The sequence below is a fragment of the Mchenga conophoros genome, linkage group LG19 (genome assembly GCF_057382185.1).
Source record: "Mchenga conophoros isolate Kocher_MC1m ecotype Shallow Benthic linkage group LG19, M_conophoros_male_GT1.1, whole genome shotgun sequence".
Taxonomy (NCBI): Eukaryota; Metazoa; Chordata; class Actinopteri; order Cichliformes; family Cichlidae; genus Mchenga; species Mchenga conophoros.
The window spans coordinates 23081735-23103889 of record NC_140544.1 but is presented as its reverse complement, the minus strand read 5'-3'; the positions used below and the strand labels follow the sequence as shown (position 1 = coordinate 23103889).

Here is a 22155-nt window from a genome sequence, read left to right as displayed (position 1 = left end):
TATTTAAAAGGATTAAGGGATACAGTTATCATTACGTCATAATATAACACTGTTAAATATCTGAGCAGAACTCGGCAAGAATTAATGAGGAAATGTCATAATTCACTTGGGAGTCTGTTAGGAAGAAAAAGAATCTCCTCATTGACACAAGGATTAAAATGGAGAGACAAGATTTAGCTTTGGCAACCTTTCCTGTAGCACTCACTAACTCAATAGCCTCATATGGTGAAAAATTGTAAAGCACAGACCCGAGGCATGGAAAGTAACAGAGACAGAGTGATTCAGTGAAAGTGAATGGCTCTAACCATCACTCAAGGGGGGAGAGCCTTAGAGAGAGAGAAAGAAAAAAAGCAGGGAAAGGACGGAAAGAGGGGGAAATGACTGGCGACTGTGTGGGAAGAGAGACAGAGAGCAAGAGAGAGCGAGAGAGAGGGGAGGGGCTTAAAAAGTATGAACTTGTGTATGATTTAGCTGCAGGAAGCATTAAGAAGGGAGAAGACTGCAAACAGGACGTGGTAATGCCCACGCTTTTTTTTTTTGGCTTTAATGAGGACAAGTTACTCCAAGACTTATCAGAGGGTGATTTTTTTGCCTCCACACTTGGTCACACTTTTTCTAGTGCGCTTCTTCAGTCCCGAGAGTTAATAAAATCCGGTCCTGGAACCCGTGGTGTTTTTCCTCTTTCTGCTGTGCGTAATTTGTATCCAGGATCGATCGGAAAAAAAAGGCGACAGAGCAACAACACGAGGACGAGAAGTCAAGACATATAGAAAAGTAATTGGTGGAAAATGAAAGGCGTCTTGGATTTCTGCTTGATTTTCCTCACGCTGCACATTCCCGGCGTGGTGTCCTTGTCCACACGTAAGTTGCACACAGATGTCCATCGATGCGCAAAGTTACGATAGTGCTGGGGAAGGCTTTGGGGGGTTTGGCTATATATGTTTGTTATGTTTTATTTTATTTTATTCTAATTTTTAAATTTTATTTTTTAATTTAATATTCATGTAGTTTTGGGAAGAAATCAATGCAAACCAAGTGTCACCCTAATATCCCAATGTAAACACCAGCACCATGTGACAGTGTAAGTCCTGCTCCGGTATGTTTGATTCTGGCGATAAATATGTTGTAAAAATAGACTTTTGCTGCTACTACAGTAAAACGTTTTAGAAATGTATTAGGCAAGTTAATATTGGATTATTACGCTGTAGTAATACGATTTTGAAGGGGGAAATGCAGTTTTTTTTTTTGCACAACAGTGTTTTAGTGATACCACGTGGGACACAATTACTTAAGAAGAAATATTAGTCATTGGAAAAAACACACAGAAGGATAAATCTAATAAATATTATGCTCATATCAAGTAGAGTAAAAATAGTTGACCACAAATAGTTTCCATACAAGAAATATTGTATGAACCCCATATAAGAACATGCAGGAATTGCAGGGGTCTTTTTTTTTTTTTTTAATAATACTGTTTTACAATGTGTTTCCAATCTAAAATAACACCAATTCCACGGATTCTTTCCTAAGTTGCCTTACATAACAGCAGATCACTTCCTTGGGACACATACTGGATCCACTTTGCTGGCTTTCTGGATACATTTAAAAAAACGAAAAAAGAAAACGGCCACTTTGTCCACTTGACAGCTCATGTTATAGATGGGCTCCTGCTGTAGTAAACTGGTCGTTTCCCTGCAGAGAGAACTCATCTCCCATGAGGCTGATTTTCAACAAGTCAGGCCATAACTCGTTAAACACATGGAGAGCATGGGGGCTTTACGAACCGCATCAACACAATGACATCATCTGCTGGGGTTGTGGAGAATGTTAACCACCAGCTTAATGCACAATAATCTAAATAAATCAAAGTTATGTCCATTTCACTCTTTAAGTGGTTGGATTAGTTTTTATGGCGAGCTTGCTGGCAAACAGCAGCTCCACTGTGAGGATCTCCTGCTATTCAGCCTGTTTCAAAGGCACTAATAAAAGAAACTACAGTTTTAAGGGCTTAAAGGAGACAATGGGCCCTGATCATAAGCCACCCTGCTGTTTATTATACGACATAATCGGTCATTACCATGTTATTCATTGTAATAATGGACTTTGCTTCCCTTTCACTGACTATGCTGCGGTTTACGAATGCCACCATAGTAAAACAGTTTAAATGTGGATTTTTTTTGCACTAACATATAATTAGTTTTCATTGCAGCTCATAAACTTTTACATTTTTAGTTTTCTGTGAACAAACAATGAGACGTTTATGTAGGATATTATCATATTTTTTTAAAACTTTTTTTAAAAAACAAAACAGACTTTTAATCAGAAACAAACTTATTCTATCCTATATTTTCCTTTTGTGCGCCCTATTTAAACTAAGATAAGCTAATTTAATCTCTCTCGATAAGACCATCAGTTAAATAACTCAAATGTAAACCTGTAAAAAAACAAAAAACTCAAGAGAAACAAATAACATCCGTTGCTGTTTCCTCGGTCTCTTTACCAACGACGTTGCATGGCTCATTGTCACTAAATGTTGCGTGACTTCTTTCACTTGGCTTGTCCAAGCGGCCCCTCAAAAAGTTCCACATGTACTTCTATTAAGCAGACAGAGAAAAGTATTGGCTGCCTTTCAAGCGTTGCATGAATGAGTGAGAGGAGCTTTTTAATACAAAGAGGAGGTGGCATGTACCTTTGAAGACTGACAGCCTCAATACCGCTTAAGTCCACTGGAGACCTTTCACTCTCAAACAAAAGTTCAAAACTTTTCCTCGGCTGAACTCGCCCCGTAACTTCATCCATCTCCATCGCAGGCTTAAGCTCGTCTCCTGCCCCAATGAGAGCTGTGTTTCGAGTTGCCTCAACCTCTCCAAACAAATAATATTTTACAAACCATTTCCTCCAGTGAGTGTGTCCAAGAGGCAATAAACAGCAGTAATTTCGTCTAGAACCGCCGTGTTTGAAGGAGTGTTAAAGGGGCTTTGCACCCTGCTCAGGGGCAATGTCCTCAGTGCCTGGAATACATAAACACTGATTGTTATTCAGATGGATCGCAGTTCACTGTATCCGGTGACAAAGACAACCCAGCCTCTGTGCAAGTGTTTGTTTGTGTTCATTTGTGTGTGCATAAATGTGTGCAAGTGTTGTGTCAGAGCTCAAGATGGGGTTACCATATTAATATTGGAGCGGAGTTACAGTTGATTTCGCTTGTTCAAAGGCGACTCCTCCATAAAAGACCCACAACATTGTCTGTAAGCGCAAGGTGGCTGGCAGCTGAATAGATGTGGCCCCGGGCACAGATTTACAGAGGTCTAACAAAGTATTGATGCTCTCAGTCAGTGTTCCTCGCTCATTCCTTCATAAAAGGTTTTCCACAGTTCCGCGCTTTTCAATACGTTGGACTTAGCGTCATTTTTTTCAACTCTCGTCTCCTCTTGTCTCCTCTCTTCTCTTCCATATCCCCATCTTTTTTTGTTCCTTTATCATTTTGTTCACGTGTAGTGAGATCAAAGCTCCACTGTTTGACTTTCAGTTGTCAGATAAGATAAAGAGATAAACAGCTAAACTCTTTCTCTGACCATTTAGCAGCTTCTGTGCTAAAACAACTAAAAATACAAAAACGCAACGAAACTGAACTGCGTCAGTGTTAGCTAATGCAAGTGAGAGAGGGAGGGTTAAGAGATCTAACGAAACTGCATTAGCGCATGTCTGTGCTCTTTCTGTCAGATGTTTTATCGCAAAATAGCGCAAACTCTGCATTGCCCAAATAATTTTACATAGAAGCATTTGCACTACATACTACAGCATGAAGCTCAGCATGCACAAGCATGCACATTTGCTTGATTGTGAGAGATAATCCAATTCAGACATTTCATCCCTTATTAGTTGCAGATTTTTGTCACAGAATCATGAAGCAGATGGTTTAGACAGGACACTGGAAAAAAGAAAAACTTTGGAGGGTTTTTTCTCAGTAAGATTTTAATTATTGCTACTCTAACGTTCTGTTAGGGGTCTAAATGAGGGCAAAACAAAAGTAATCAGTGTCATGCTATGTTGGCTGTGCTTTTTCTATATTAAAACTTATATTTCAGCAGAAGTGGGTCTCGCAACCTTCAACAATTATGGTAAATGGTAAATGTCCTGCATTTGTATAGCGCTTTTCTAGTCCCTAAGGACCCCAAAGCGCTTCACACTACATTCAGTCATTCACCCATTCGCACACACATTCACACACTGGTGATGGCAAGCTACATTGTAGCCACAGCTGCCCTGGGGTGCACTGACAGAGGCGAGGCTATTATATAAAACAAACAGTCCTAAACAGGTACCAAAGCTATAATCTACAACAGGACGAGGTTCCTTAACGGGCAACAAATATGGCACAAATAAGCAGTTATCTTTTGCTCACTGGTAAATTGTTACATAACAGGCTGGCAAACCTGTGAATCCCAAACATTAACTACATTTCTTCACAAATAGCACTAACTAATCAGTGCAATGCCAGTTGTCCCATTAATGCTTTAACATTTGGATTATTTTCATTTGGTGGATTTACAGAAAAACAAGAAAAACTGACTCAGAGTTCATTTTCTTCTGAATTTTCTTCAACAAATTTCAAGTAATGTACAAAAAAAGCCATTTCTTCTCAGTGCGGGAATTTGAAATGTGGCTTCACTGAGGATGGTGTGCAGAAATCAGCCACCACAAGCAGAGGACAAAATCAGATTGGAGCAGGGAGTTGAGCTAGCCAACCATGCAGCAGACAGTGAGCAAACCCACTGTCGCGGTACAGCAAGGGGGCAGCAAACCACCTTCGTGACAGTGATGTTTCAAATGTGATGCGCTGGGCAGGGCAGCACTGTTGGAACACAAACTAAGGAATGAGGCTGTGGAATGAGGCTTTGCCCATCGTTTTCCGCTTACACGTAAAATAAGAACAAAAGAATTAATACCTAATTGCCAAAACACAGGGTGATAGTGACATACCAAAAAGAGCTGATCTGACTTTTAGAAGAAAATAGGGCATCACACAACTTACAGCAGCTAAAATGCTGGGCAGCCTGTGTTTACGTCATGGAATATAAGGAAGGCTTAAATTTGACAACTCAGTAGATTTCCACTGCAAACCAGGCACAGCAAACCTTTACAGGTGAATCAGACATAGGACTGGGCTGACTGTGATGTGGTGCCCTGTAGAGTTTACATGCAGTGCTACGTAAGGCGACAACGTGAGTTGGAGGTAGAAGATGTGTGGATGAGGGCTTCATACTGTGGGAAAGCCTTTTGATAATTCCAGCACAAGTACAACTTCATGAGGCCATTTCAGGGGTTTCAAGAATGAAGACATTGGCCCGCAGCTACATGTGGTGGCCAAACATGAATGCATATGCTGAGACAGGCATGCAAAATCAACCAAGCTACAACCATGGGAGTGTCTAACTCCACCATTGATGAGATTCCATATGGATTTGTGTGTGCCTCAGTGGTCTCACTGTTCACAATAAGTTGATTCACGCTCAGCCATTGCATTCCATAAATACTGAAACTTATCTTTGCTACTCTTGAACTCCTGTACTCATGAGCTCAGGGAGCACAGAGTGTAAAACCCTGCACAGGCATGGCATCAAGCATATATTGATGGTGGCACTGTGTAGCATTCTGTTAGGGGTTTCAGTGAGGGGGGAAAAGGCTTGTAGGGTGTACAGTGTGGCTTTGTAGTAAGAGGCTCAGGAAGCTGTTGGAGTGGAGCTGTGAAATAAAATTGCCAGGGATTCTGCTAACATGCCTGGCAGCCCCTCATATCCACATTGCAGCAGGACCAGTTTAGCTGTCGATGGAGTCTGACGAGTCAGAACCCATCTGTGGGTGAGGGACTTTATGCTGGAAACAGATTCCGAGTAAAAGAACCAGAGCAGTGTCTCAAGATGATAAAAACACGTTGACTAATATGTTAGGACATGTCCATGTTATGACCAGAAACAGCATGCCTTCAGCTTACAAGATAAGCACTGCCCTGCTAACAAAGCTCCACTAGAGCCAAGAAACACTAAACCTGAGAGCACGGTGCAGGACTGAGTGGTTCTGGAAAGCAGGGAACAGGAATTTGAAATAGAGCAACATTATCCAGCTGGAGGTGGTGAAAAGCACCAGAGCATTATCAGAAAGTTGAGGGGCCGAGAGCGAAGTCACTAGGCTCCAAAAATGAAAGGGAAGTAGGGCACAATTCTGAAACTGTTAATAAAGGTTCCAGCAGATAATTGGATATTTTGTCTTCAGCTACACTTTAGTACATCTGAAGTGCCCCTTGAACACAGGCAGTAACTTTTTCAAATATTAGCCTAAACTTTAAAACCATTCGAAAGACATACTCCCTCTAATATCCATGTCCTCCCACCCTCCTCCAGATGTAGCAATCATCTACCCTCAGGACCCTGTACTTCGCATTGGGTCTAACCTGACAGCCAGCTGCTGGGTCCACCCCGAACTTGGCGTCCACGCCAGCTCGCTTTTCTGGACACTGAATGGTCAACAGCTGCCCAGCTCCTTCTACAGAGTGCTTAGCGCGACTAACCTCAGTGTGACGCTGGCAGGACTCAATGCCTCCAAGCAAACATCTGGTGACAACCTTGTCTGTCACAATCACAAGGGACACATACTGGCTGGCTCCTGTCTCTATGTTGGCAGTAAGTTGAAGTATAAAATGTATAACTTTAAAATAATCTTATTCCTCTGACGATTCTCTGCATCTGCTTCTCTGCTTCGCTACGAGGAAATGTTACATAAATGTATAAGTGCAGGCGAGGACTTAGAGGAGCAATACACCAAAGAGATGAATGGAATGAAAAGGAAATGGGAGTAAAAGGAAACAGCAACCAGGTAGTGGGCAGATTTTTAAGTGTCCCTGCACATTTGTAGCTGTATTTTATGTTTAGTGTTCCTGCCTTCAGGCCCAGCGAGAGGCCTCTATTGCCCGACGCTTTAACCACCTGTGTGGTCCATTACTCGCACTATCACTCATAAAGTATGGGCCTGACATTTTACACACGCACAAACACACATGTCTGTACTTCTACAGTTTTGAGACGTACTGTTTTTCTTTTTTTTATTGGTACAGTAAACTTCATAGAACTTACTGATTTGGGGCTTATGACAACTCTAATATGGCGTATTCCTGTTTGCTCTGAAACAGTATGAGACTATGAAAAATGTGCTTATTTTTGTAGCCAGAATACAAGTAGACATATAAGGACTTGAATAGTGACAGTTAAATAGCAATAATCTCACTAACAGGGTGGCAAGACTTAGTAATGCCATCCATGTTATTATGGCAGGGAACTGGCAGGTGTGGGTCCTGGAAAAAAACATACGCTCATTGGCCACTTTGCTAGGTATACCCATTTATCTAATCAGCCAATCATATGGCAGCAACTCATTAGGCATGCAGACATGGTCAGCACAACTTGCTGAGAAGAAGGTGACTTTAAATGTGACGTGGCTGTTGGTTGCAGAGCATTTTAAAATTACTAATTTACTGGGACACAAGCTTCTCTAGGTTTACAGAGAATGGTCTGAAAAAGAGAAATGAATGGCATTTCTCTGGGTGAAAAAGCCTTGTTGATGTCAAATGTCAGAGGAGAATGGCCAGACTGTAACAATGTAACTCAAATAACAACTTATTGCAGCGAGGTATGAAAAAGAGCATCTTGGATCGCACAGCATGTTCAACATTAAAGCAGATGGGCTACAGCGGCAAAAGACCGCACCAGGCGCCACTTTTGTCAGCTAAGAACAGAAAACTGAACCAACAATTCACACGGCTCACTAAAATTGGACATAAACAACTGGAAAAATGTTGTCTGGTCTGATGAGTTTCTGCTGCAAGATTCACATGGTAGGTTCAGAACATCAAAGCATGGATCCGTCCTGCTTTGTATCAGTGGTTCAGTCTGCTGGCAGTGGTGGTGTAATTGTGTGGGGGATATTTTCTTAGAATACTCCAGATCCCAAAGCACCAAACGAGGATCGTTTAAACATCACAGCCCCCGCCGAGTGTAGTTGCTGACCACCGTCCTCTGATGATGGATGTTCTCAGCAGGATAACATACCATGTCACAAAGCTCAAATAATCTCTCTAAATAATGTACTTCAATGACCTCCACAGTCACTAAATCTAAACCCAATAGATCACTTCTGGGATGTAAAGAAACAGGAGATTCACATCGGGGATGTGCAGCAACTGGGTGAAGCTCTCGTGTCCACAGGGGCTAAAACTGGGGAATGTTTCCAGCACTTTGTTGAATCTGTGCCATGAAGCATTACGACAGTTCTGAAGGTAAAAGGGGGCCTAGCCAGTACTAGCAAAGTGTACCTAATAAAGTGTCCAGTGAGTATAGCCTGTGTACTTTATGTTTGGATTTAGAAACATAGTGAGAGATAAGTGAAGAAACCAAATTATATAAATCACTTAACTTGGTGTTGATAATAATGTTCTACATCATTTAAGTCTTTAAAATGCGATCTGTGTTCATTACCTTTTGTATTCTTTGGTCTTTTTTCATTACAGTAAGTTTAAAGAGCTTTTACTACTATTATTAACCGTGATGAGAATGCTTACTAGAACTGCAAGAACACAAAACCATAAACACGCTCTCTCTAACACACACACAGAAAGATGCAATCAACAAGATCTTCATCTCTGTGTGACACTAGACCTGAGCACCTTGTGTTCTGAGAGATGAACATGCACATACACACACCAGTAACAAAAACCCCAAAACAACAGCTATTTCAGAGGAATATCACTTTGTACCCTCACTCATCATTTCTCCTTTGCCATGTTTTTTCTCCTCTCTTTTCTCTTCACAAATTTCCCCCACCCTCTGTCTTCGTCCTACTCTCTGTCCATCTTCACCCCATTGTCTCCCAGTGCCTCCAGTGAAGCCAATCAATCTGACCTGTTGGTCCAGGAACACCAAAGACCTGACTTGTAGCTGGGCCCCGGGGGGAAAAGGAGAGACTAATATCAGCACGCAGTACAAGCTCAAGTATAAACTCAGGTATGCACACACGCACTGCAGCTTAACTTTTACAAGTGACTCAATTCACTGTTTTTTAAATGATCTAAATCAATTACACTACTATCTACACATTACCTACACACACACAGCTTTGCACGAGAATGCAAACATCTGAATCATTCGGACTGCAAATTAAGCACACTTTATCCTGCCAGCTCCCTAATACACAGTTTGTGTAGTATCCAAATGAACCCATGTGAGAACAGTTAGCTGGTGGCTATCATGTGTCACTCTAGAAAGCCGACACCCATTTTCCTAAACCAAAGGGAGTAGTTCCATTAGTAAGAACACATCTGTGACAGATAATCTCTGCTTGTGTGCTATATGTGAGAATGTTCAGCTTTGGACAAGCAGATAGTTACTGTTCATTACATCACTGTTCTAAACGTTGTAATCAGATTGCAGTTACTAATCAGACAGTTTTGTCTTGACTTGACCAACATAGTTACTTTGGTTTGCACGATTCGTGGATAGAAAAAATCAATGATCTAAGGGGCAATGATCAACTAAGGGACAAGAAAGAGCAAAACTACTTCATGGAAAAACAGGAATCCACCACTGCAAACCCACCATCAAACCTCTAAGCCTCAGAGCAACAACAGCAACACCCCAAACCAGAGTTATGCTCACAGAGTGTGAATGAGACAACCTGAACAAGACAGCCAAAGCTTCACTTTTCACACAAAGCAAAAGCAGAAAAGGAATAACTTTCACAGCAATAGATTCTTCCAACATTGTCCGAGAAACCTAAACCATTTTTAAAAAAAGTCTTTCAGTAGTTGTACAGTTGGTCTTATAGTGGACCTATCAACGCCATGCTGGGAAAAAAAGAAAGCCTTTCACCCAGAAAGTTGATTCTTTTCATCTGGATGCAGCATTTTCACTCATCCAAGTGATTTCTTTAGTCTTAGAGACTGAAGAATTCACTTGGATGAGTGATGAAAGCTTTATCCCACTAAAAACATTGCATCCAGATGAACACAATCAACTCTCTGGGATTTCCTTAACTGGATTGTTAAGCAAGCATCGAGACCTTTCATGCTTACTTACTACTATTGTGCTATGACTGTCCAGTTGGCACAGAGGGCTTTTGGCCAGTTAGTAACATTTCTCAGTAGCCTAACTTAATGGATGAAGTGAAAAACAAAATAAAACATGAAAATGCAGCCAAGGTTTTAAACGAGTAAGCCCACCGCAAATGTTTTCAGTTAAAATCAGTATATTTCATAAGATTGTTTTGGGTTTTTTTTTACAATACTGACATTCCTTAGAAAATCCCATGAAAGAAGTCTAAGTAGAGGTGGAAACAAATCCAAATACCACTGGATTTATTTTCAAGAACAATAACACACATGATACCCAGAGTGAACGCTGTTCAATAATAGTAGTGTCATGAGACGTTGGTTCAGTGTGGAAGCAAAACATTTAAAAATGATTTTCATATGGGGTATAAGCGCTATAAAATATATAGATTTTAAATAAAAATAATAAGAAGAATCAACCGTTTTAAAACACCAAAAGGAAAATAAGTCTATATGCTGCACCTACAGATAGTTTGTATTCAATTTCAATTGGTATAAAGATTTGAGAGAAATGCTAGAGCTGGATAAATTAGCAACTTGTACCACGTCATGGAATAAATTGTGTTTTAGAAGGATCATTATTGAATGCTGTGTGGAGTTCAGTATTTTTTGTTTTTCTTTCAGATGGTATGGGACAGAGAAAGAGTGTGCAGATTACACTCATACACAGCCGTACTCCTGCAGCATCACCCAGGACCTGCACCTCTTCACACCTTACGAGATCTGGGTGGAGGCCTCAAACCAGCTAGGCTGGGCTACCTCTGATGTCATCACCCTTGACATCCTAGACGTGGGTGAGTGTGAGAAGAAGTTCGCTTTGACCCTTGTGGTTCATCTGCTGCTCTGAGAGCCTTGATCTCAGTGTCGATGAGGCCTCTGGCTGTAATCTAGGATGATTTGCAGCAACCTTTCAGGCTTGTTAGCCTTCAGAAGGAAAAAATGTCTACCTGATCTTTCATCCAATCTGCCGGAGGTTCAACCACTGAGTGAATTTCCTTGTGCTAATTCACTATTTGAACATTCACAGCAAAACCAAGATTAAACATGAGAAAATAACTGATTCAAAACATTAAAGATGAAACACTGTAATTTTTACAAATAGAACAAGACCAACAGCAAACTTTGAGAAAACACTGTACCTGACGCAGGACGCCATGATGTTTTCTAACAAAATTAGCCAATTCTAGTACCGCCAATTTGTCCAGTCCTGGCTAGTTTAAAGTCACACTCCCACAGTTATGGAAATACAGCCTTTATCTTTCTTACTGAGAGTGACAAGAAACTATCTAGACCACCTTCTTTGCTGTGCAGCTAGCTTCCCTTGTCATTAAGAATGCTAAATCTAAAACATACCTTCAAGTGCCACTAAAATGCATCGCATTTGTTTAAAACATAGTGTAACGACACCAATTTGTGGTTTTACAGGAGGTTATTTGCCAAAACTTTTCTTAGCCAGCAGCAGTTACTTCAAGTCTGCACAAAGCCAGGATACCTAATGAATTTGTCTGTTTCTAGTCTTATCTTAAACTAAGCTGAAATTCTCAGTTGCTTCATACTGATTTGAGGAATATGAGAGTGCTTTCTAATCCAACAGGAAGGTAAAAAAGATGTAAAAAAATAAAATGCTGTATTTTTCGTAAAGAGCGATTTTCACTCTAATTTGTTACCATTATGTCAAATTTCTTTGCCACATTTTATTAAGGCATTTCTTAAAGTGTAAATATCATATACAGTATTCTATACTCGGTTCAACTCTATACAATATACACACTACATAGTATAGATTAGAAGATACTATCAGATGGTTTTGGAGGGGTGGGGGGATTTTTAAATAACGTTAAAGCTCCTCAGTGAGACTAAGCCGCTGATTCCTTGCCAGGTTCATCATCTCAAGACTCCTTTTCGATTTATCTTGTGGCCCCCAAGTCAGTACCTGTGATTGAAACAACTTTTATTTCCACCGACAGGTCATTGGCTTGACTTCTGTGAATTCTGCCTTTTAAAGAAAGTTGTTCACAAGCACTGATCCGGCTTCTCGCTGATAGAAACTGAGAGGCAATTCCTTTTAAAGCTTTGTTATGCCTAGCTTAGTGCGGTTTAAGCCAACGGAGCATACATCATTATCCTCAACACTCACTCACACATACAGACACACATGCACACATTCAGTCACATGCATGCTGACACCTGGATAGGCAAAGTTGTGTGATGACTGGAAACGCCCTCCCTTTTGATGAGCTTGTTTTCTTTTTACTCATGCTCACTGGACACACACACATACACAAATGTGAAAAAACACACATGCACACCACCTTATAACCCCCTTTTATCTAGTCTAGGAATGTTCCTGGCTGATCCTTGGGACTAATCTTGTTTCTGAGGCGGCCGTAGACGCCCGAGGCTTGAAAAGTTTGGGCTTTGAGGCTTTATGACATGGGCCGGAAATAATACAACCTGATTAGCTAAGAACTCTTCACCTGGTTTACTCCTGACATGTTCCTGACAATATACTGGAAGAAGCCCATATGGAGTTTCGAAGGTGAACACGTCATTGGCAAGGAAACAAGTGTCCATCAAGTTGTAATCCCTTTCTTCTTCCTAATGTATGCATGCACGCACCTGTTTACACACCCTGAGGGCTGGGCAGGTCCTGGTAACAGTATAGAGACAGAGGCAGAGAGAGTGGGAGGTTTCTGCACTGGCCTCCCTTTTTTATTCAAGTAGTTACCACAACAGCAGCAGCGTGTCATGAAACACAGCAACCAACCACACCTGCATCGGGGTGCCGTGACTCACTGGAGTATATGGTCATGTCTGATCAGCTATGAAGGCGAGGCGGAAACACCTACAGTTTCCCTTGCATTTCTTACTCACAGGGAATCCTCTGAACAGAGAGGCTAGAGGAAACTTGCATCGCTGACTCTGAAATGATGACGTGTTGAGGAAAGGCATATGTTAACGATGATTCATCCGTAATCTGTCACGTCTCATTGACTTTTACTGCCAAATGCATATAATGCTCAGGGTGACACATTTGCTGTTGACTGAGAACAATACCATTACCATGTATATATATATATATATATATATATATATATATATATATATATATATATATATATATATATATATATATATATATATATATATATATATATATATATATAAGCATTTTCTTCTAACAATTTGACACTTTTCTATCATTCTGTTATTGCCCCAGTGTGTTTTATCTGTTAATACTGGAACATTTGTCTTTCTTTTTTAAATAGATGTTAAAAAGAGTTTTTCAATTAACAATAGTTTACTGTCATAACTTTAAATTATGCTCAATTCTAGCATCTTGAACAAAGATGCTGTATTATATATATTCACATATTCAATATATATTCTGTTATTTTAAAGCCTCGAGTCCTGCGAGCCCTGTTTTTTGCCACATGCCTAACAATCACAGTGTGAGGAAACAGGAACACTCTTTTCTAGAAGTTTAACACGGGACAAAGAAATTGTCTCTGTTGATTTTTAAGTTGTTACCTTTATTGAGTAAATCAAAAGGAAATGACTTAGTGGATAGAAGAACACGATTCAAAAGAAAGAAAATGATCTCCTTGGTCCTTATTATTATGTAACTGGAAAAAAGAAATCTCACATTTCAAGAAAATGACACAAAAACCCATGTCGAATGTTGGTTTTGCATTGTGAAAGAGATACATTTGTTATCAACCGTGGCATAAAATCAATTATTTCAGTTAAAACACTGCAACAAATTGGTGTAAAATTACAGCAATGTACCGTTTTTTGGTGAATGCGGACGAATACTGTAACTTCTGATGCCTTTGAGGAAAAGAAGTTAAGAGCAAGCTACTGCACATAATGAAATATTTTTCTTTGGCAAGCGCAAGAACTTATGGGAATATAAATGTTTACATTCAAATCATTATTTTACACATGTTCTCGTGTTTATTTCCGTTGTGCTGCAATTAGTCTGACTGCTGTGGATGTTCTGTGTGGTTTCATGGTTTGGTCAAGACCCCTATAGTTGCATATAGCCTGCGTGCATCTTCAGTGTCTTGAATACGCCTATAAACCGTTCTTATAGTTGTGGACATATGAGCCAGAAGAAAAATGATATATGGAAAAAAGCACTGGGCCATCTTTGCATGCAGGTATTTTCAGTCCCTTTGCCAAAGGTGGATAAAATCAAGTGCCCAGGACTTGTGTCCGTAGCACATGCAGTTACATTTACAGTGTAATGATAGCCAGAAAGCAGTGAAGCTTATATGAAATACAGGTTTAAAAATATTATATACAGTAAGAAACTGTTGTTGCAGAGTACAGAAGGTAGACTTTAACAGTAAAGTTTCCTGTACAAAAGGAAGTATTTTTTACAGTGTACTTTAACAAAACCTATGTTTCCATCTGCAGATGTCATTGGCTATAATTGCATTGAGCCCTATGTGTGTCCAATAAAGTATTAGTAATCTTATTTTACTCTTAGGTTTACTGTATAATCTCTCTCAAGAAAAAAGCCTCTTGTGTCAACTCCCATTTTTTCCTGCACTGAATCTTTCCCATCTTCTTCTTCTTCCCTCTGATCAGCTTGTTTATTTACTAGCTATTCAATGATGGCATTCTGAAAAAAAGGAGCTGAAGTAGATACTGAAATGATCTCAAAAGCCCCAAAACGAGAAAAGTTAATATAATGCTCAGTCACCACATGTTTGTTTGCTGAAAAGATAATTGTTGTCAGATGAACATGCCTCTTCCAGCTCACACAAGTCAACTCTGCAAAACTAAAAGGCGCCTAGAGACCTCAAACCTCCGGCAACACTGAGCAATCTTTCAATGTGTTGTTACACATAAAGACATCACTCCTACTGCTTAAAATTGAAATTGAATGGATTGCTTGGTCGTGTAAACATAAGGAAGTAGAGAAAAGGCCCTAAGCAAAGAGTTTTGTTGTTGTAATACGCTTTGTTTTACTAGAAAAAATGCTTGTGACATTAATGTTTTAATTCAGATTAGTGGTTCAAATCAACCTCTAGTCAGCCACAGCATCTGTTAGAGCTATTTGATAAAATTCAAGGCAGTATTTGCCTCTCTCGCAGAGCAGACTATTTCCTATCTTGATTTCTTTATAACACATACATTAGTAATACAGGCAACAGCTTACAGCAGGGAATCAAATGTATGAGTCGGGTAATCTCTCATGAACAGCTATTAACTGTTGGTTAAGACATAAAAAGATGGAACCATTACATCCACGCGTTCTGTTTCTGTCTTCCTGCACTTTCTGTATGTTTGCCACTATCAAAGTAACGGATAAACATCATGTGGCATGCCACTGATCAGACGTTTTGTGTGCAGATGTTGAAGCAGTTTCCACCTGCACTACAGGACCTAAATATATTCACTATGTTTTTCATTATCAGTTCTGCATGTGATGCTTAATGTCCTGATGCCATTCCTCCTTCTCCAGTGACCACAGACCCTCCATCGGGTGTGACCGTCAGTCGCGTCGGGCAGTTGGAGGACCAGCTGAGCGTTCGCTGGGAGGCCCCGCCTGCTCTCAAAGACTTCCTGTTTCAGGCCAAATACCAAATCCGCTACAGGCTGGAGGACAGCCAAGACTGGAAGGTAGAGGACAAGAATCCATAGCTATAAGGATGCAAATCTGTTCTCTTTGTCTCTTTCTGTATAACAGCAGCACTGTCCCAGCTGTTTCTCATCCTTGTGCTGTAATCACCTCTGATGTAGCCTGATTGAGGCCTCCTCTGCCAGATGAGTTAATAGTTGGGCTGGTCAAAAATTTTCATTAGTCATAAATCTAGAAGCTACAGCCCAAAGCCACTGTATGTGTAACTCCGCACGAGCCTTTAATGAATGAAAAACACAGTGTAAAACCTTAAGACGCACAGATGGTGCTTCCCAGAAATCATTTTCCTCTGGGTAAGAGTGAAGATTCTCCTGTAATTAAGGGGGAATTACACCGATGTAATATAAGCAAGTCTTGACTCGCAAAGTGGAAAAAGAAAAGGCGGGGAGTGGAGCAAGGCGGAGGAGGGATGATATGATTTTGAAGGAGGAGAGCTGGAGACTCGACACAGAGTGGTTTTAAAGGGTCGATGGTGAAAACAAAGCACCATTTCCCTCTGAACCAGCCCTAATCATGAGGTCATGCTGAGGAATGGAGGGATACATCTCAGCTGTTAATGTCTTCAATATGTCTGTAAGACGCTCAGCTGTAACTTCTGCCTGTTTGGCTCCCCCACATCACATCATTAGACTTTTGATGCCAGTAATTTCCATGTTCTGTTTTTTGTTTGAGTCCTTTTTAACAAGTGTTTATAGACTGATGCCAGAGAGAAAGTGAGGATTATTAGACAAGATTATTAATTGCAGCATGTGTGCCTTTCTTCTTCTCTATTTGCCTGTCTTCAGTTATGCTGTTTGCATGAGTACCTGTAAGCGCTGCTGTGTGTGTGTCCCAGCATATCCAGCTCTGTAATAAATAATAGAGAACAGATTTTACCCAGCAGGCACGGTTACATTAAAATAGTTTCATAAACATGCTGATCAGCAGCCACCAAACAATGTGAGGTTCATGCATGTTTGGGTCTGTACATGGTTTGCGGTTGTGTTTTCTGCATCTTGATTTGGTCCTGTGTTTTAGTTTTTGCCCATTGGTATTTAATACTGTGGTCAGACCTCCAGCGCTCAGCGCTTTTGTGTTTGTGTCTTTGATTTGTCATGTAGGTGATGGAGGATGTTGGGAATCAGACCTCTTGTAGACTGGCTGGACTGAGACCTGGAACGGTATATTTCGTCCAGGTACGTTGGATATGTCTCGATGTGTAATGATTAAGTACTTCAGAGTAGCTTTCAGCCTTTCTAATGATGTATTTTCTCCAGGTTCGATGTAATCCCGTGGGCATTTACGGTTCTCGCAAGGCTGGCATCTGGAGTGAGTGGAGCCACCCGACTGCTGCTTCCACACCCCACAGTGGTGAGCACACACTCGTACACAGTCAGAAGGGCACTCAGAAGTCATTTTTTGTCCATTATTGAGGTTTTTAAGAGCATTTTAAGGCATCATAGGGTGCATATCCCACAGATCGCTCCTGCTGTTGAAAACTGGCAGCCTCAATGTCTCAGTGGTACTGTTTTATACACTTCTTGGTCAGTCTTCCAGGTTGTTTTTTATAGCACTGGCAGTTTTACTTATGTTAGACAAATCCAGTCAAAGACAATAAAAAATAATAACCTAACCATCAATGTAACATAATGCAATCTTTGCCCAACCTGACATTACAAAATCAAACCAGACTTTGATAATGTTTTACTTGCAATAGGTTGTAAAATAAACAATTTCAGAACCAACAAAAAATTCAAAAAACATTACTCATGTTCACAAAGTAGTGAGCACTTGTGGTTGTTTCTTCCCCAGACATAACTGCTGTGCAAAATGTTATCATAACTGATCGGAATAAAGACCACAACTATGAAAACAAAACCCAGTTCATAAAACCTTGATTTTTTTTTTCCATTTTCTGGAAGGGTTTCTGCAAGGGCAAGCTGAAAAAGCACAAATCAGGGAGGGGGGTTTAATCCTGTCTCCCCTTCTCTCCTCAAAGTCTTTTCAGTCACTCATCTGTCTTTTTTTAAAAGTCTTTGACAGTGAAAAATTGCATTTGCTTGAGTACTGCTCTGCAGATTCTTAACATACTGGAGCATTACTTGCTTATTTCCCTTTGCCATTATAACTACTTTAAACTTTCAGCCCCAAATTTGAGCCAGGTGAAAATTCTGCCTTGGTGTTTTGCATGGCATAAGCCCAGAATATACAGTTAGTCACTAACTGTTAGTGTATAACCTCAAAATTCAAACTGTGCAAACCATTTACCATTTACCATACCAGCACCACAGCTACAATAACAGAATCAGCAGCAGCTCCTTACTTTGCTGCACGCAAAGTATGACCTTTCCATGTTTGATGTTTTCTGCATGTGTTTTGATCATTTGAGGTTCAGTTAAGCCCTTTTAAATAAGTCATCTTCTTGAGAAGTTGAATCACTGCTGCTTTTTTGATTTATCCAGGTGCATCCAGTTGAATTCAAATTGATATAAGGAGATGTTAAATAAACTGTATGGCTGATTTCTGACGTCTAGACGGGATAAAGCCAGTATAAAAGTAAAAATTTGGTGAATGAGTCTCATCAGCATCATCAGCTTGAATTCAAATTGTTATCTGCTGCCCTTCATGTAACTTAACACTGACCCTGCGTTACTGTAACTTCATAGCATGAAAACTAACCAGTTTAGCCTCTATTAAACTGTACTGAATTTCTTAACGTAATATTTTTAATGCAAATGTTGAATAACACAAAATCCTGCTTCATTTTGTTTAGAAATAGATTTCACATCATGAAAAAAGAATGAATTAGGACATTAAAAGTATAATACTTGCTGAAAAGTCCTTATCTTCCTCTCCTTGGGAAATACATTAAGCGTCCAAGACACCATGCATGAGATGCTGCACAGAAACACCTGCGCTGACTGAAAAGTTACATCTTTATGCTAGCTCCCCTTCTGCAGTGCTAGCTAGATGCTAAAGTACCGCAGACGCAACATTGACACCTCAGGTGAACATAACACAGGAATTAAAAACTGATTTGAGGGTGAAGTGGGGTGTGGGATCTCGTGTCCACGCTGGCAGCTGAAAGCAATGCCAGACTGCAACACAGACATTTAACTCCCTCGGCATTATGTATCAGCCTAATCTTCAGATTTGATTACTCATTTATTAAAAGTGCCAGAATGCTGTTCCAGATCAATCCCACCCACTTTAATCCCTTACTTTAGGGCAAGCCAACCCTGTGACTGAGGAACTGCTATCCAATGAGTGTAAAGTGTCTCTTGACATCCAAGGGGTTTTTATCCAATGTGCAATGTCCTGATAAGAGTTTATAGTATAGACTCTATACTAAAGTTTTGTCAGATGGTAAATGGACTGGTACTTAATATAGGGCTTTTCGACTCAATTTGAATACTCAAAGCACTTTCTTATTACAAGCTTCATTCACACACACACTCCTTTTCTATGCCTAATACCTTTTTACTGGTTTCTCCTCCCTGCAGAGAGAATGATGTCAGGCTCCTGCGACTCAAAATCCAGCGGAGACTCCAACTCCACCTTGCGCAGGGAGCTGAAGCAGTTCTTCGGCTGGGTGCGGAAACACGCCTACGGTTGTAGCAGCATGTCCATGAAGTTGTATGATCAATGGAGAGTGCTGATGCAGAAATCCCACAAAGTTCGCAACCAGGTAGGTAAGCATCATCATTCCAATCAAATCACAAACATGCACGCGTACACATGCTGCTAACACAAATACATGGAAATCTAAAACTGTTTTATAAACGCTGATTTTTTTTGCAGGTTCTCCAAGGGGATAAATCATAGCACACGCTGTCTTTACGAGCAGAAAACAAATCAAGAAAAGAACTGAGTGAATGTGATTCGTTATTATGTGTGTATATGAGATAAAGAGAGTGTATTCATATATCAGAATTATAAAGACAGTTTGCTCCGGACATTTTTTGTACGGCTACCAGCTGTGGCCACAAGAGGACATCCGAAGAAAAAGTGGGATATTCTTCCTTTATGTAACTTTTTGAGTCAACGCAAGGAAGGTGAACTCATCACAGACATGCTGGTATCACAAGAGGCACCATTTGGACTACCTTCTTCTTTCAAAAATGACACATTTGCATGAATAACCTGGATTATAGTAAAGACTTTTGTATTTGTGTGCAAAAAGGCAAACAGATCAGAAGTATTCAGTTACATTTTGGACTTCTTTTTTTCCCCTGTGGATCCAAAGCACCATCTAGTGGCGGTTCAGCTTCAATGGATACTCCCACCTCAGCCTTCACCGTGGCCCCCATGTAAAAGGCAAAAGTAAATTATCATACAGTATTTCTAATTTCTTCTTTGTTATATAGCTGGATACTATACCAAACTGGTTCACTCAGGATTCTTCTGTTTCTGAGTGTCAGTAAGTGACTGATGACGTGATGGTGTTTGTGTACGGAAGCATTTCTCTGCCTTTTATTTTTGTACTAAATTGTACCAGCATATTTAAAGTATAAAGCTATGTTTTAATTCTTAAATTATGTTTAGTTAGTAAAGACTGTACAATGACTGAAGTTGTTATCACTCTGATGCTGTTCTATAAAATGATGTCAGAAACCCAGGGTTTGGAAAATAGTTGTCTGAGTCGCCAAGCACTGAAAAACACAACTCTGCACCTTATCAGATGACCAAAATGCAAATGGAAATTTAAGTGGATAAAAAACAAAACAAAGCAATAGACATATGGATTCTTAATAACATATCATGTTGACTCCACAGTGCATAAGAGGTGAAAATGGAGCTGACCCAAAGTACTTTAAAGCGGAGGCAGATGGACTGACGGGAATACAAAATATTAGCCAAGAGCGGCTCAGTGTCATCTTTGCCTTGTGCGAAGGTCCTAGTTTCTAATCCACTAGCTAGCTCGGGCCCTTGTCTGTTTTTGCATGCTCTCCTAGTGCCTGTATGGCTGCTCTCCAGTTTAGTCTCAGCTTTCTCCCAGAGTCCAAAAGACATACATTTTAGAAGTGGTGAGTCTAAATTTATGCACTGCAGTGCATAAATGTGGGACTTTCTCTATGTGCTCTTTTACAAACCTGCAACCTATTCAGAGTGTACCCTGCCTCCTGCCCTGCTGGTATAGGCTCCAGCCCCCACAGGCCTAGATAGAAAATGGATGGGTGGATTGTATTAGGAAAGTTATACAAAGAAAATCACAATTAAAAAATATATATAAAAAATATATAATCTGGTGCAAGTAAGAACAAAACCAGACTGAAAAAAACCATTAAAGGTGTTTAATTAATTAAAAATAAATTAAAAGTGGGCATACTGGTCCCTTGTTTATCGCGGGAATTATACGTTCCAAAAATAACCCGCGATAGGTGAAATCCGCGAAGTAGCCAACTTTATTATTATTATTATTTTTTACAATTATTATAGATGTTTTAAGGCTGTAAAACCCCTCACTACACACTTTATACACTTTTCTCAGACAGGCACGAACATTTTTACACTTTTCTCTCTTATTTAAACTCTCAATGATAAAACATTCGTAGAAAAATAAGTCCAGTATTATAGAATGAAACCAAAAGCGCCCGCGGTTGCCTTTGACGGTGCAAAACGTTTCGTCAAAATTGTTGTGTTTGTTGGGGAGAAAACTTGCAAACATACAGTACAGCACTTCAGAGTCACACAGCTAGCATAGAAGATTTATGTTAACTTGACAAGCTGAACGCATTCTGTACTGTACAGGAGACACAGCACGAGACTGACTGACAATGATCTACAGCCAATCAGGACGCAGAACTCAATGCGCTGTAAGAAAAAAAAAAAAAAAAAGCACGCAAAATCGCACCAAAAAAATCCGCGAAAGGTAAACCGCGTTATAGCGAGGGACCACTGTACATGTATAAAAAGATTACAAATAAAGGTTTTTCACATATTAAACATGTGCATCAACCACGCTGGGCTGTAAACGCCAAGTGTTCAAGAATGATGATGAAGTATGTCAAGCAGCACAAAAGAAAGACACCTTAAATGAGTCAGAATGACTAGGTGTACAAAATAAAAATGTTCACAAGCAGAAACAGGTGTGGCGTACATGGAGCATGGCAGTCAATGATTGAGAGTAAAAACAAAAAGTGCTACGCATGTAGTGGACCTGTCTCTTACTACATCTTATTGTTTTTCCTTTGATTCTTGGCTGTATAATCTACAAATAGCACATGTGAAAGAGTGCAGAGCAAGCAATAACAAGCTTATGTCTCCATCGAATCAATGAATCCATGTTAGAGCTCGACAGCGAGTAACATCTTTGATCCCTGCTTGTTACATGGTGTCAGTGTTTATCTGGGAAACTTGAGACGCT

At 40.1% G+C, this 22155-nt stretch overlaps 1 protein-coding gene across 2 annotated transcripts; it reads left to right on the top strand.

Annotated features, from left to right (window-relative positions):
- The first annotated feature begins 406 nt into the window (after positions 1 to 406).
- crlf1a (cytokine receptor-like factor 1a) lies at positions 407 to 20406 on the top strand. Of its 2 annotated transcripts, none has more exons than XM_085257817.1 (9): positions 407 to 861; positions 6402 to 6680; positions 8924 to 9053; positions 10781 to 10950; positions 15633 to 15790; positions 16910 to 16984; positions 17066 to 17159; positions 19292 to 19480; positions 19590 to 20406. In XM_085257817.1, the coding sequence occupies exons 1-9, from the start codon at positions 789 to 791 to the stop codon at positions 19604 to 19606; spliced, it is 1185 nt and encodes a 394-aa protein (XP_085113943.1). In that variant the 5' UTR covers positions 407 to 788; the 3' UTR covers positions 19607 to 20406. The 2 variants fall into 2 exon arrangements, with proteins under 2 accessions (XP_085113943.1, XP_085113941.1); XM_085257815.1 differs by having other exon boundaries at positions 408 to 861; positions 19292 to 19476.
- The last annotated feature ends 1749 nt before the right edge of the window (positions 20407 to 22155 follow it).